This window comes from Anser brachyrhynchus (genome assembly GCF_964034855.1).
Source record: "Anser brachyrhynchus genome assembly, chromosome: 1".
NCBI classification, from domain to species: Eukaryota; Metazoa; Chordata; class Aves; order Anseriformes; family Anatidae; genus Anser; species Anser brachyrhynchus.
Genome location: NC_137694.1, coordinates 166841474 through 166858850, shown reverse-complemented (window position 1 = coordinate 166858850; position 17377 = coordinate 166841474). Strand labels below are relative to the sequence as shown.

Here is a 17377-nt window from a genome sequence, read left to right as displayed (position 1 = left end):
CTGAAGCAGAAAAAAAAATAATAATTAAAAACTACTGTAAAAACATTCCTCTTAGAGTGAAAAATTTTCACAAAAGTGTCTTTGTACAGATGGCCAGAAAGCAGTATTAGCCTCTAATCTCACCACTATGATGTCTACTCTGACAAATAAATACAACAATTTACATTAAAAAAAAAAAACACAAACACAAATCTTACTCCATCTATCAGCTATATTATCTGACTGTTGAGTATGATATTTGCTTAGTAACAGCAGAGCAAAAGCGGACAAGCAACTAAAGTAGACAGATGTAGCATGTTATACTTTTCTATAGCCCTTTTATTAAGATCACCCAATTTTGGAATGGCTAACTATAGCATATCTACTGTGGAAATTAATAGGAATAAAGACACTTAACCACGTCGAAAAATACAGTAAAATTGCATAAGAGTAATATTTTTTGCTTCATAAAACTAAGAGGAATTTGGAAAAATACAATAAACAGAGTAGACTGATTTATATGGAATTTAAAACCCGTGATACAATTACTTTCCTATCCACTGAAACTCAACATAGAAAACCGCAATGTAGACACTTAAAAATCTAAGAGACCCTTTGGGCAAAGTTTTGAGAAGCACTCTTTCTGCATTTGAGAAGTATTCTTCTCAGAAGGAGTTGAAGGACACTGTGTCAAAATCACAGTTTCTCGGGCTTCTGAATATGACACAGGCACTTGACAGAGATCAATCATAGAAGACCAAGCTCAGCTATACAAATAGCAACCTGAGATCCCTCGGGAAAACTTAATATTGCTGAATGAAAAGCAGCAGATACACATGCACCAGCTAACTCAGGATCCTGCAAAAAGTCCAGATACAATTTAGGCTACCCCCAGTGAAACCTTCCTCTGTCCTGAAGGGTAAGCATTTCTGGCAGCAGATGTGATGTGATCTTTGACAAGACGTCCCACAATAGGTGTCTGAATGATAGCTGTCCATGGTAGATGCCCAGCCGATAGCTGGCTGGCAGGTGCACAACATTTCACGTGGGGCTGCTGACCGTGGTACTGTAAGATCAGGTTCAGCGTGGGCTATTTGTTACTGTGTACCGTGTCAAAGGAAAACTTCTGTAAATTGCAGGCAGAGATGGACAGTATAGGGGTTAAAAAAATAAACAAAGTGGAGATCTTTAGATTTTAGATGTAAATGGAAGCTTGGTGAAAAGATTTAAGTAAGACCTGCACTACTGAAGTAAAATAACTGGACAATGCAGCTGGAAATAGTCTTATGGGACATGTTTTGTTGTAGAGATAATAGAGTAGTCTTTACCCTTTGTCTTCTCATAGAACATATCAGACTGTCCATGGAAAGTATGCTCAAGTATTTCTTCCATGTCATTGTTGACCCTTCGGAAGCAAAGATACATCAGGTTTGTTCTACTTCTGTGGTTCCATTTTTGGAGCTTGACTGCCACATTATGTGCTTGCTAAAGAAGTGCTGAAAGCAACGGTAGGTACAAGAAATGCAAGCAAACTTTGAACAGTAACAGAAAGATCCTGAAGTTTTAAGTCACACTTTCTTGAGAGAAGCATCACCAAGGAACAGTTCCTTGCTTATGCGAACACAAGATGCACAATTTTTAACCAATACTAGATACGCAAAGCATTTCTTGCTTCCACTGAGTTTCTATCCACCCATTCAGGATCTAGTTTGAAGAGCAGGGGATGTCAAATCCTTCACGTAGCAAATATCTCATCAACATCTACTGCTGTGGATTTTACAACAGAAAGCCTCAGCATACTGATATGCTCCAGCATACTGATATGGAAAAAATGGTCTCCCAGGAACCAGATCACTTGCTTCTGTATGTTGTCCATCTGTGAGTGACTGAAGTCTTTGCTGAAGAAAAAACAACACCATCCTGTGCATATTGCTTGTTCCTCCACACCATTTCAGTTCTGTTAACGGTTTATTGAGAATCACGTCATCCTGTTCATCTGCTGGTTTGTTTGCTTGTGAACACAGAAGATAGTCTGAAGTCTTTTTAGGGCATGTAACATGCCTTATTCTTTCTGTAGTAGTACAAAGAATTTGTGGTGCTTATCACTGTCTAAACGAGGAGTCCAGAATCCCCTTAATTAAGGAATACGACATGTCTAGACAGTTGTGCAGAATTCAAAATAGCTAAGCATTTTCAAGACTCACTACTAAATCTTTACAGTGAAAGACAGAAGTCTCTGAAAGGATCACTTGCTGCCCAGAAACTTCAATCATTACATCATCTGGTAATGAAGATGGCTCCCTCAGATGAAAATGAAAGTTGCTGCATTTGTCCTGTCGGTTCTTGATTTCAGGGGCCACCATGTATTAGCTAGGCTGCCTAAACAGTATCTCCTTTTTTTTTTTTTTTTTTCCCCTCTCCTGGAAACACAGAAGATCATCAGTTCCTGGATTCAGAAGACGATGGTCTTCCTGAGGTCAATACAGGCAATGTGACACACTGCATGACTGACATACCACTGACCTGGCTGGAGCTGGCCATCTCAGCACCACTGCGTCCCAACTGAGGTGGAACTCTGCATAAGGATTCCCTGTTTCCTTCTCTGAGTCCCTTACTGTGAGGACAGAGGAGTGATCTCTACTTAAAGCTGGAAAAAGAAGTACATCAATGAGGAAATCATCATCTGAATGATGGTGCTAAACAGCAATATAGTACTACAGCCAGTTCTCATGCACAGGACATATTCCAAATTTCTTCAATGCTTTTTTCAGACACTGTCTAGGATCTGCTGTAGAATGATACAAAGGTCAGTGCCAAGCTGCTCCTCAGCTTCTAGGCCTGGTCAGGCACTATCTTTTGACACAGGATGTTTCACATTCTCTTCTAGGATCTCATTTGGAACTACATTTGGTCTCCATCCAGTTTCTGTCTAAATAAGCAACAGATGCGGCGTTTACCGCCTGGAATTCTGACAAATAGTGCAGATAGCCCTGATGCCTTAAAAAAAAACCCAAGCGATTTGATTTAAGTTGGAAATGGGAGACAGTAAGCTACCAGTACAAATGCCACTGCTTTTTGTATCTCTTCAGTCTTTAAAAGAACAACTAGCCTTATCCTAGGAGTGACTTGAATTGCCTGCTAAAGCAGTTGCAGCTTCAAGTATCCATGAATTTCCAGGAACGAAAAAGACTTATCTGTGATGTGGCCCTATTATAGGCAGAAACAGGGACAGCATTCACCAGTCCAATGCAGGCTGAGTAAGTGTAACAGTTCAGAGACTACAATTCGGCACAGCAGCCAATGCAAAGTAATGTTTCTTGTAAACTTTCATTCTTCCTTCCCTCTCTCCCTTTGTTTAGTGAATGCAATGAAAGATTTAAGAAGAAGATGATTTCTTCAGAAACTTGACAAAAGAGATTATTTGGAAGTCTTGAAAGAGATTAGGAGGATAGACGTTCAAGCAATTTTCATCTCACTGTTACAAAAGAAAGAACTGAGGACAGGTCATGGATGCTCCCTCTACATGCCTTTTATATAAGGATATTGGGCATTACTGGACATACACAAAGCCTCAATAATCCCTACTATTAAAAATCACGTCTTACACATATATGGTATATGGGCATACCCAAAGAACACTATTGTATTTCCTTTTACTGCAAGACATTGATTGTCTACTTCAATAAGCAGATGAGATACTAAGAGTGAGATTCAGCTTCCCATTAGAGACACCTGTATTTAGTTGTCTGTACTCTCACTGTAGTCAATGGAGATCAAGGCAATATATTTTACAGAGCTATTCAATATATCTAAATTAGGTAAGTGGCAGCTGGTTAGTCAAATAGTTCTCCAGACTCTGTTGACTTCTCTATTTCCACTGACCACAAAAAGCATGTCATTCTCATGCTGACCTGTAAAGTAAGTGCCCATGACGTGCAGCTGAGACTCACCTAGTGATTTAATTTTGGAAACTAATTAAAAACAAAGAGTCAAAAGCAAACTACTGCCAGTAACATAACAGAAATTGGTTAATCTCAGTTTATAACCTCATAGTATTTTAATTATTGCATATGCAATATTTTCCAGAAATAATGATACCTTAAGGATATTTCAATGTCATTCTCTTATATGTGGACAGAAAAATAAAGAGACAGAAGCATTTACGACCCAATTATCGAAGCTATACCAGTAACTACGCACACAAGCCTTCACATATGGAACAAGTTACCTACACAGTACAACAGTATGGTTACTACTAACAGTGGATCTACCCAAGGGGGTTATGGGGAGTAAGTGCAAAGCCTAACTGGGAAAATATATGAGTTTTCCCATTTCCTGGCTACAGAGAAACAGAGAAACTTAGCCACTTTTTATACAGCAGTACAGCAATACACAGTCATGCCTTGCAATTACCGGCTTACCTGGAATTAACATCACCATGTCCAAGTTGCCCATGCTGCCCATATCCAAATGTGTAAACATCACCATTCTCCATCAAAACCACTGAAAACAAACAAAAAAGAACAATATTTTTCTGAGATATGTATGTGTTAACAGTGTACTGCACCAGTGCTGGTTAGTCTTTCTAGGCAGAATAGATACCAATTGTTACTGGAACACCAAAAGATCTATACCATCTTCCACAACCTATCACAGCTAGCATCTCTACACAGGGATACAATTGTGCCATGCAGTTGTTACCAAATGGCTCAAAAATCGCTTAAAAGCTCTGATATAATTCCATATATGGTATTTCTGTGGTGCCTTGCACTGTTAAGGACAGTGTAGTATACTACAAAATGACAGTGCAACCTTTTTCAAACTTCAAAAAAGAAGGAAGGGAGGAAAGGAGGGAAGGAATCTACACTATAATTCATATTTATTTATTTTTACCTGAATGGTGAAATCCACAACTGACTTGTACAGCTCGCAGTTCACAGTCAAAGCGGACAGCCCCTGGTGGATAGGTTGTGATTTTGCTTGCATCCTTCTCACCTCTTTCTCCACTTCCGTCTATAAACAAAACTCGTAATTATATAGGTCTTCCAAAAACGTTATGTTAGAACGAAGAACAAGAATAGTCAATAATCCCCACCCTGCCATTTGTAAGGTAGGAGAAAGAACTCACAGAATAGTGAGAGAGAGCTCAAAACAAGTAATCAAAGGAATTAGGAACAAGGAATCATCTGGAAGAAGACAGAAGCTCTACTCCTGAACAATCTACTGCATCAAAGTTACACACACAAAAGGAAAATAGCACATCCTCTAAAGCAGAAACTTCTGAAGAGCGGAAAAAAAATGATGAGCAAAACAGGAAAGTGAAATAACTTCAGAAGTTTTGCTTAATAACCATCACTTTTGTTCTTCAAGGAGATAACAAGAATTACACAGAAAGTACTGTACTTGAACACAAGAGGTATAGCCTGGTCTGGTTTATTCAATATCTATTTGTTAAGGATTTCACTTGACTCCAACTTGGCCCTGCTTTACATAACTAACAATTAGTTACACAATTAATCTCTAACAACACTGATATACCCACTACCACCACGTCTGTTTCTGGTCTATGATGAATTTTAGACATTTCTCTGATTTCTGTTATTAAGTATGCAGTGCATCATTAGTTCCTATAATCAAACAGCACTTGCATCAGATAACAGTACAGAAGTGACAAGTAAGTGTATTATTTATCAACTTCTTGAAAGCCACTATCTCGGGAAAAAGATGTTTGTTAACTAGACTGTAATTAAACTATATTGTCACAGGGTCACAAAGGAAGGTGGTTTCATAACACCAGCAGGAAACTAGTATGACAGAGAAAGAGAACATGCTCAGCACCACTGAAACACTTATATCTGTGAAGGAAGCTGGCAACAAAAGCTCTGAAGAAAGTGCATTTCTGTAATGACCAATGTCATATATGACTGCAGTATACACACATTACCAAAGTGGGCCAAGTAAACACACCTGTAGCTACTGTTACAAAATCCTTTTAAACTAGAGGTTTCTCTAGCACAGAGAATGAGGAGAAAAGGGATGAAGTGAAAAGTAAGTGCACCCAAGAGATTCTACACTGCTTCTGTGATAATTCTGACCAATTACTACTACCTTATTAACAAAATTCATACAGAGAAGCAACTGCTGCTGAAAGCTTTTGATGTGTTGTTAATTCAGATCTGTATTAAATGTTTCTACATGCTTTCCTGAACAATTGTTAGTGGAAGTCTGAACTCTGAGCATTTGTTATTTACTGTGTGCACATAGTACTTAAGAACTTGCAAATCTTTCAAAGTAATTTCAACACATCACAAAATAAATAAATGAATAAATAAATAACAAATCTTACTTTTTTTTAAAAAAAAGGTATTTTCTAGTGATGACTGGGTACAGAAGATAAATGAATCTCCATGTACTTTGCATCTGTATAGAAACGATGCACAGAGGTATTAAGTAATGCTTTTAAAGAAGTAGGTTAACAGAATAAGTAACATATCCATTCTAAAACACAGGCAGCCTTCATCAAAAGATCTACACCAACACTCCATGTTGGGTATGTGTGAAATGGAGACACAGTCAAGAAATTGTCTAGATCTCATAAATACCATGGGAATTTTGAGTTTTTTTCCAATAGTATCACTTGGGTACTACCAGACTGTATACACGTTAGAAGAAATGTTTCTGAAGGCCTGTCTGCACATTTGTTTGTAAGAAAACAAAAAAAAAGTGAATACAAAGAGACTATTTAACAACAACAAAAGGTAAAAAAGGCAAAAAAAAAAAAAACTGAAAAAACATGTATTTCTTCTGGTCATATAATTCTGCTTTAACATGCTTCTACTATTTCAGTTAATAATTTGGCTACTTCTCAAATACCTATCAACTTTTTACACCAACTTTTGTATTAAACTGTATATGACAAAGTAATCAATAGATGGTTCTAAGGGCTAATATTGCCACCATATATTTTATTCAGGAAGCAGCCTACTTACTGCTTCCCTCTTCCACACATACTTTTCTAACAGAGCAAAGTGAATTGTTCTCAATGGTCACCTGTGGCCCCTTGTCTTTCCTCCTCCATCACTGACGGCTGTGCTGACAAATATAAGCTCTCCCACTGTGCAAATGCACTTTGCAACAGTCATCTGCCAGGAAGGCACGTCTACTATGTATGTGATGGGGCTGTATGTGCTTCCCAAAATGAAAACAACTAGACACACAGCATAGTATGATACCATATTATGCATAAGCAAATGCTAAATAGTATTGTGTACGATGTAGAGAAAAGAACATTCATATGAAAATAATTTTCTGCATTTCCTTATCCAAGAAACAGATTTATTTTAAAGGAAAAAGATTTACAGACTTGGGACTTTTGAGTTCCAAAGCTAACTTGTCAAAGTCTTTAAGAATGCAGGAATGGAATGTGTCTTGATGAACAAATGTAACTATGGAGACACATGCTTGCTTTTCTTCAAACAATTGTGCACATACTCATTTCACTAGAAGTAATATCAAAGCAACCTAAAGGGGAAAGCACAGAAAGAAACACTAATGAAGCAGAGATTACTCTTCAAGCCAGAAAGTTAGTACTTTCAGTGTTACCCAACTAGACTTCCACTTTGTCTCTTTCATCTCTATGAAAGAGAAGAAAGCACTGAGGGAAAGCTCCAAAATGCTTCCTGCTGTCATCACTGAGGGGTGGGTGCTATGAACAACTTCACAATGCTATTTTTTCAACTTGGATACCTTACACACATAGGGAAGAAAAGTGTGCTAAGTGGTATAACTATTAACAACACACAAAAACACCCTTCAACTCCCTTTTCCTTAGGGAAATGAGCTTCTGAAGACAATCTTTTCCCCTGTGCTCAAAAGCTCTTCTGGTTAATATTGCTACCACAAAAACAAACAAAAAAAATCCAACTCTCCACTGTTTTCCAGCAGCAAAGAAAAAACTCAATCAGTTCTAAAAGCAAGTGAAGTCATGAGCTATAGATGAGAGTTCTTCTGGAGAAAAAAAATACCTTACAGAACGGCACCTCAGAACCTGGGCCCAGACCTGAGGCAAACCATTTTGTTGGTCTCCCGCTGCTACAGGAAGGGTGATATATTTGCTTTTTTCTCATGGACCATTTCTAGAGGAGGGAAAAAGTGCTTCCAAGGATGTTAAATGTGGTTCTTCTCCCCACAGATGAAAAGCTTTAATTCTACATACTTGTGTACATAAAAATTTCATAGAATAACTGTCTCTTAATAATACCGCACCATTTGTCAATGAATCTTTATTTAAGTTCAGCAGAGATTACCTAAATAAATGCCTATCAGTCAAGTTACTGGTTAGTATTTGTGATGTTCAATCCTCACAGGATGTTCTCAATGCTTTAGTATCTACAGGCTCTATATACCACATTACTGGAACAAATCAGCCTGTGACTGCAGCTTTACTGTCCACCACAGACTTTAGTTGAAACGTCTGTAAGCAATATTATAGCTACAGTGTGGGAGGTACAGGAGGGAAAGGAAACACACTCTGGCTGTAAAAATCATTCCTCCTACAAGGGGAGAAAAATAAGCAAGTCCACTGAATACCTGAGAGGTGGCTACAGAGCTTGGGTGAAATCTGACTTGCAGAATCTCAAGTGCATGACACTTATGATAATGTGGTAATGTATTTGCATTCTAATTACAAACTCAATAGCAACAATTCTATCCTAAATTTTTGTACCAGTACTGGCGAGCAGGTTTTGTTAAGTGTTTTTCTCTAGTAAGTACTTCAAACTCTCTTTTCCTTACCCTTAAAGTTAAAAAGTAGAACATAAATTTTCTTGAACACACTGACAATTTTGGATTAGCATTTACAAAATCATTGTTATATAACTTGTTCCATCCCTACAATTTCAGCTTCTTCTAACCTTTGTCCTTCTGGTATTTGTTTTCATATTCTTTGGATTATTATTATTATTATTTGTATTACCACTACTTCAAAATACAGGAAAAAGGCAGTGTTTGCTACAGAACCTTAACTGACTCAAGGAGCTTACTTTGTTTTTAATTTCCACTCAGTTGATTTCTATAGTTGAAAAATGTACAGACTTCTGCAGACTTTAATCTTGTTTACTCAAGATCTGCGATGATAATGTCCCCTGGGACTGGAGATATGGACTGGGAAGTCACTATCTTGTTATAGAATGAGGATGAAGGACCAGCTGATTTCTCTTCTTAGTTTCAAAGCACTCCATGATTACCAAAGAAGGTGGTGCCTACTCCTTTCTATTTGTGATGAAGATGCAGACACAAATTAGAAAGATTACAATTATGTTTAATACACATTTTTTTGTAATAAGAAAGATCTTAATATGCAGACCCTGTAAATGTGAAATGAGTGGATGACAGTGGCAAGCTTTCCAGATAATGGCTATTCATGATAAAGTTAAAGGAGCTTTCAACTGAAGAATTCAACAGAATAATTCCACAAATAAAAGCCATGTAGATTTGATAATATACCAATGTACAATGTACAAGTTTTTAAATTAGACCACAACTGTCAGCCTTGAAGAAGCTGTTCACATTCAAGTTTAAATAAATATCATTATTGGGAGAAGATATGCAGCTGAAGACTGCAAAGCAGGAACAGCTATCAGCAAGTCTAGTCCTTGCCTCATCAATGTTACCAGCTGAAACGCATTTTCCCTGCAAGATCTTGAAGTCTGGTTGATGTGAACTGTTAAAAGACTACCTCACCAGAAACATATGAAGTAAGAATGCTGGCTTGGAAAACATCACATTCAAAAGTGAGACAAAAGAGCATACCCATTTCAATGTTGGAGTGTCCTTTTCCTGAAGTCAATGTCCCTGCCTCAGATTGCTTGAGATTATTGATTTTATCTTCTACATGTAGTAAGAGAAGCAAATGAAGAATGCCTTTTAAGATAAGGTATATTTCTTATCTTCTCCACGATTTTCACCCATTACTTTGAGAGCAACCCACTTCACCAGCTTTCCTTTGTTAGAAAGTTAAGAGGTGTTTCTAGTGGAATTTATGGCCTTCTTTCAGGAAGCCATCTTTTGGGTCAGAGAAGGGTTCTCAACGTTTACTTGTAAAGGTATTACTCAAGACAAAACTTCCTTACCCCTTCAGCATAAGACAGAAAAAAATAAAAGAAACAGAGAATTTCTTTACATATGGCCTTCCTTAAGGAAAAATAACTTGTCAGTTCTACAGAGTGTATTTGACAAAATCCTTCAGCAATGCAGGCTTGTGCACTGTGTGTGCTACCACACTCCAAAAAATCATGCAAACCTCAAACTGTGACTAATGCAAATACCTCTTATAAGGAAATATTTGATGTAGCTACTCAGAGCTAAAGAGAGCTCCAACTACTTACACATGCCAAAAAAAGAAGTAGGCAGGATGAACATACTTCTTCATGCACTTTCCTATAGGGTCACGGGCTTGCATGCAGTATAACTAGCAGAAGTACCCAGTTCAAGAAAATTGGTTATCAGCCAAGTGTCACTCAAATGACAGCACTCAGGTTTTGTATGATTTGCCTTTCAGCATGAAATCTCTCCCAGGGAGATTATGATAGATTCTATTTAAACCATTAAGTGGTAAAGCACAGATGATCCAGAGAGACTGGAAAGATACTATGCAAAAAAAAAGGACCAGATTCTGTTTTCAATCCCCTAAAAAAAACTTGACATAATTTCATTATCAGGTATGTTCACAACTATGGAGGCCTATCACCCCTCTCCCCCACTGAAATCATATCCCAGAAGTCTTCAAATTGTCATACAAGTTGTTTCTATACATGCCAAATACAAATCACTAACTTGCATTAATTCTTTTCACATTTTTTTAGCTGTTCTTTAAAAATGTTGAAACATTCTGGGCTCACACCATTTTAGAGCTTTCTGATTACTTTGATCAGGTCTGTAATCTGCATTTCACAAACATATCCTTCCTTCATAAATAGATACATACACACATCTATATACAGATACAGATACATACAGTCTATGATCAGATTTGATACAGTTCAACTATAGTCACTTCAGCTGAAATTTTTAGTAATATAGTATCTCTTTAAAAAAAAAATCACATCTAAACACATTACATACTTTGAAATTAAATGTTTACTGAGTTGGCTTTCCAGACATACGAAGGTTTCAGAAATATCAACGATAACTCCTTACGTTCTAAAAAAGAACTGTATAGTTCATGAATATTGCAACGTAAAAATTGTACTCTGATTTATACTTTCCCCATTCAAAGCTAGCAAAAAAAAGTGTTATTTACATTATTTTAAATATTTTCTTTCTTTAAAAAAGGTTTGTTAATAGACAACATACCTATGAAAAACTATGCTAGAATTAGCAAGTATAGAATTTATGTTAAAGGAAATCACCCCAGATATACTGCACATAAGTTCAAAAACAAACAAACAAAAACACTAACAGTGCTAATGTCACAGCTGAGTCACTAGAAGGTGTGAAAGTTTCCTACAAATGAAAGAACCTTAGAAATGAGGCAACCTCAGAAATGAGAAAAGACACAGGAAAGCAATGCATATTTCATCCAAAAAAAAAAAAAAAAAAAAGAAAGGAAAACGAAGATAATGCAGACTACCAAACATTTACACTTAAAAAAAAAAAAAAAAGTCAACATGTAAATGCTTTCTCTTTCTCCTCAGGTAACAAAGTACTAACAAGAAGAAAGGCAGAAGCCATTTTGTGCATTTCTTTGAAAAGACAGATTCAGCGCATGAAGAGGTGAGGTGGGAGGATTGGCTTATTTCCACCCTAGCCGAAAAGGAAGTCCAAATACCTTTGTGCTTGTCCCGTTTATGCTTTAGCTGTGCTGGATGGGGTCTGATTCTGGCTAGAGCCTGTTCTCGATGGTTCATAAAAATAGGACCAGGAAATACAAGGGGGCCTGAGGAGAAACATTTTGCACATGCATAGGAAAGCTCACAACATGGAAACAATGTGTTAAACAAAATTCAAATTAAAAGCAATGAAAAAAAAAAGTAACTATATAATAAATCTTGTTTGTCTAAATTCAAAAAGCCCCAATGAAAAGAAATTCATTATCTCTTGATAATAAGACCAAAATATTATGCAAAGAAACAGTGAACATCCCACAATGATAGCTTTACCTGAATTTTTAAGTATGCAACTTTACTGTAATGGAACTGTAATGGAAACACAGACTCACAGTGGAGTAAAATTTGATAGCAAATATATATTACGGTATTTAATAGTATAAAAGATTAATTATCACATCTTACTTCCTACAATCCTACATTCAAAAAAATAATTTGGAACAATATCACCATATCAGCGCTGAATTTAAAGAACAACATAACCACACAACTGTTTGTCATTACCATATTTAAAATTCATTTATCAATTATAAAGAAAACAGCAATCCAAAAATAACTGGTTCCATGAATAAAATTATTCAGATATGATTGTTTTTCTGATCTACTTATCAATCTTGCAATCTATTTAAGTTATTCTTTGAATCTTTCCCATCTATATAAAAGTCAAATCTTCAAGAGAAGATTCATATTTGAAGAAAGCAATAATGTATTTATTTAACATTTTCTTCAGATTATTAGTTTTTTTAATCTAGACCCATGCAAAGCTGTATTAAGTTTAATCAAAGCTGATTATATGCAGGTAATGGAACAGCAATTTTTTGCTTAAATCTGTACTTTATACTCTATTTTAAAGGTTAAGCCTGCCATCAGGAATTTCTTTGGAAGCATCTCCTAATTCTTGAAGTCTGACATCACATGGAAATCATAAAAAAGGAGTAACTAATTCTGACAAATACCTCACGCCATTCCACAGGTCTCCAGACCCAGTCCACGAATGGACTTTCAAAAGAAAAACAAAAAACTCCAAATCAGGCTTTGTGTCACATTTTAAATTACTTATATGAAACTTTGAAAATTAGTATTCCCTGTTCTTCCCCAAGATCATCAACTCCCATTGCTAATCTTTACTTACAAATTAATTTTGGCTAACTTTCTGTAAATGCTCATTGTCTCAAGTTTCCCGTTATCAGCTTTACACCATCAGACTCTCTCACTGAGAGAGTCATCTCAGTGAGATTCTCTCACTGACAGGGAACAGTATGAACAGAAATTTAAGTGGAAGTTAGGCCAAATCTATCTGGCTTTGGAACCTTCAGATGAAGAAACTTCACACACTGAAGTTGACAAAAGTTGACTTTTTAAAGTTGACTTAAAAAAAAACACTATAAACGTGTTAAAAAATAATTACTACCTTTCCTCTTAGCTTTGAATTTCCTACATGTGTTACCTAACATAATGCCTAAAAACCTCATTAGACATCTATGGTTTTTATATACAGCATAGATTTTTGGTTTGGTTTAACCATGGAGGTTTTGGTTCAACCTTGGAGTCTCTTTACCCAGTTCAACCAGAACAGATCAACTTGCTAATTAAGAACTAACTTCTCCTTATGACCAAGAATCATCATTTGCTTTTGATTTACCTTCATTATGAAGCTTCCTCCTCTAGTTGTCTTGCTGTTTTTCCTACTTTTCAGTCTCCTATCAATCTGAGCTTCCGTTTAATAGATTTTTAATACCACTCTATATTCTCAGTTACCATTTTCAGTAAAGACTACCTTCTGCCAGGCCACTTGCTGTGCTTAGCATCTCAATTTCTAGTTCTTAAATTCACACAAAAAATATTATCCCTTTCTCTCTTTCCAAGTTGGAAGGGAGGTACTGAGGCAGACTAGGAAAAGTCAAGAAAGGGGAGAGAGACAAATGACAGGCAAATTACAAAAGCTAGGAATGTTAGGAGGACAAAAGATACTGAGCAAAGCTAGGTGAATAGCAGGAGGAAACAGACTGGAGTTGAACAGAAAAAAAGATAGTGATGGAAGACTGGGACTTGCTTACTACTGAGAAGTTCCTAATGAAATAAAGAGCCCAAGAAATAATGGACCTGACAATACGACAAAAGTGAAGCTTGGATTAGAAAACAGTCGCAAAAAAAGATCCGAGGACTGCAAAGAGTGCAAGTATGAAGTATGTGGGTCTAAGGTATTTGTAGGTAATCAGAGTATGTGAGTTCTAGATAATTTAGACAAAAAATTCCAAAGTTCCAGAAAATGCCTGCATAACATATAACCCAGGGGACCAAATGTAGCCCTGAAAGCAATCTTTGGCATTTTGGTGTTAAGAGCAAAGATGGCAAGAGAGAGAAATTCAGGAGGACAGAAGGAAGCTAAGTATGTTAGGGTAAGTAAAAGAATTATTAGAAAATTGGGAGATAAAGAATAGTGGGGATGCATAAAAGGATGGCAACATACTGCTACTACACTGCTGCCTATAGCTGCCAAGCCCCTTAACTGAATTACATTCCCCTAGTCAATACAATGACTCTGTAAAAGTGTCCAACCTTCTGACTAAAGCAGCTTTGCTTCTGCATATTCCTATATCCCATACGTTCCCATCAATTACATGAGGAACTCAAGTCCAAAATAAAGTTAAATACAGTATTTCTCCATTTCATAATAATTTGTATCCAATCCATGGAACAGAATGAGTATGTCTATCATTGTTTTTGGCTTTTTATGCATGCTAGATCTGTAACATAATGAGAATATGATAGGAAATATCTGCATTCTGATTATATTATGATGCCTGAATGTTCAGTTGTGCTCTAAAGAACCTTCTCTCCCTTGAATATAACACCACAGGAAACAAAACACTAAAACAATTCATGAAGACTGCATCTACTTTCTACTTACATCAAAAGTTGCCTGTACAAAGGGAGCAGAGTTTAAGTACTATTAATTATTTTGGTGGAACAATTCAGCCATACACCAGATGCTTCCTTTATTTTGTTAAAAAAATGCAGAAAATCATTCAAAAATTCTTCCAGAAGCTTCTAATGTAGACTTACATAGGGAATAATAACCTATTATTCAGTTATTTTAGTAGCTCAGGTTAGAGAGATAAAGGAATGACAGTCACTAGTAGACTGTAATGTTGCTATTTTAAATCAGTTGCTGTATGATGCAGAATGATATTCACTCTCTCCCTTTAGTTTTTATAGAATGTTTTCCCATAGCTCCCAAATCAAACATCTCAAAGCTACAAACATTAGCTTTCTTTCTGAGTCCTGCAGGATCCAAGCCTTTCAAAATGGACTTTGGCAGTGAATTAAAAGCATAAAGCAAAAATTGTTAATCAACAGAAGTAATTTTATTCTAGAAAAATAGAATGTGTTTATTAAACAAAGCAGCTGACTATGGGATAACAGTCTCTGTATACACACTTAAGTGCTTTTTTGCATTCTAGGCCATCTAAGCACTTTGGCAGAATTTCCTCAGTCTTCTATTTGATTTGTATTTGTTTTATGTATATTTTGATTTCTTCTAGTATCTTTCCCTAAACAAATGCTATTTGACTGGCTGTAATTACAGAGTACTGAAATTAATGATCTCAGATGGCCACTTAGTGTAGACCAATGCACTAAATGTAGCAGGTTACCTGAAAAAATAGTACACAATCACATCATTAAAAACTGTATCATAATGATGTACATACGCAATATAAATTAAGGTTGCACAGGAAATCCCAAATTCTGCCATTTCTGAACTCATCAGTGTTTGATTTCACAATTTATTTATGTTCTTTCAAACACAGTAGCTTTTCAGTACACATTTACTAACTGAATCTCCTAGTTTCAATGATACTTTCCATCGTAAAACCCTATTTTTGTCTTCTTGAATGTTTGAAAGAAAAAGAACAGACTGTTTTAGGAAACAATAAAATACAGAGACAAACTCTTAATATACAAAAAAAAAACCTATCTAACAGGTCAACAGTAGGTAAACTTTGAAGGTTATTTCAAAAAATGAAACTAAGGACAAATATTTAGTTAAAAGTGGAACATATTTTACTAAGATACTAAGATACCCATACTTCTAGGTTTAAGGTAAAAAACAAACAAAAAACAATCTTAATAATCCTATGAGGCCATATTAATTGTTAACTGCACATTCTTTAAAACTGTGTTTTTTCAGATGATGAGTGGCAATTTATTATCACAGCATTTTTTTTTATTTATTTGTGTAAATTGACACTGTGTGATGCAGGCACTAAGGTTCATTTTTGTTTTATTGTCCTCTGCTACAGTTTGCTTCTTTTGTTCAAAACACTGAAAGTAAAAATGGATTACATTCCTCTTCCTTTGTTCTTAAAGTTCTTTTCTACTGACAGTTAAGCTGTATAAATCAGGTCTGGAGGAAAAATTGCTAGGGCTTTTTATGGTCAAAAAGAGATGCAGACTAGCCAACAAAAGCATGCAAGACAACTGGGGTGGGTATGAGAAAATGAGATGGAAGTAATATTTATGATAATAATTTTGGCACTTTCTCTCTTCTAAATACTTGACTGTGTACTTACTGTTAAACAAATGTGAAAGATGCATTTCTGTATGTATAAGATAAACTAAACCACTAAATATAAAGCAACTGCTTTCGCTAAATCTATGGCAAATCTGAGTTCTAAAACAGTAACAAATATAAAGATTTCTATTTTAAAAATCAGCTTTATTAACAATCATCACCTCTTTCAGACAGAAGTCATAAACTCAAGTATAACAATGTAACTTCACAAAACCTTACCTGCTGGTAATTAAGGACAAAAACACACAACCTTCTCTTGAAAGCTTTCTTAAAACAGAAAGTCAGGTGTGAGTTTGATACAATTTATATGTATACAAGTACAAAGTTTTTGTTTTAAGAAACTTTGAAACAAATAAAACTTCCAGGTCCTGAAAGCATCAACATAAATACTTAAATAAATTTATGGAAAAAAGCTGCACTAATATTAAATGAAAATTATTGTATATGAGTAGACAGTTCTGCTGTATATTTAAGTATATGCTCAGCAATGAGCAAAGAACAGTGTTACTGACAAACTGATTTCAAGCTTTTTTTTTCAAGATGTTAGTTAAACAGATTTAACTGATACTCAGCCTGCCACAGTAAAACTAATTGCTGAAATAACTGAATTAGCTACACTTCAGAAAAGTATAAAATTGCTCAAATATATGAAGCCTCAGATAACACTGACTCAGTACAAAACAGCTTTGACTAATATTAATTATTTTCCAGATTTCTTTTTCTTCCAAGTAGAATAAGATTGAAAGAAAATAATTTTCCCCTTCTGTATGGGCATCAAAAGCCAAACCCCTGGTTAAACACCAAACCTGTATCTCAGCAGTGATCATCTAGAAGTTTTACATCACAGGCTGAGCAAGAGTAAAGTAGTGAAATATCAGTGAATGAAGAGGCCCTTTGTAATCATCGTATTAACAGCTATTTCTGTATCTTTTAGTGT

The 17377-nt window shown here is 35.8% G+C and overlaps 1 protein-coding gene across 24 annotated transcripts in view; it reads right to left on the bottom strand.

Moving 5' to 3' along the window:
* Positions 1-17377, bottom strand: part of MYCBP2 (MYC binding protein 2) — a 198143-nt gene that overhangs the window by 114797 nt on the left and 65969 nt on the right. For 15 of the 24 annotated variants that reach the window (XM_080576146.1, XM_080576157.1, XM_080576166.1 and 12 more), the window contains exons 18-21: positions 11807-11914; positions 9790-9867; positions 4873-4992; positions 4401-4482 (exon numbers count right to left, since the gene is read on the bottom strand). In XM_080576146.1, the coding sequence (XP_080432272.1) occupies positions 4401-4482; positions 4873-4992; positions 9790-9867; positions 11807-11914 (388 nt within the window). Of the gene's footprint in view, positions 1-2502; positions 2627-4400; positions 4483-4872; positions 4997-9789; positions 9868-11806; positions 11915-17377 lie in introns of those variants that run through there. The other 9 variants (XM_080576165.1, XM_080576158.1, XM_080576156.1 and 6 more) reach the window with 3 other exon arrangements.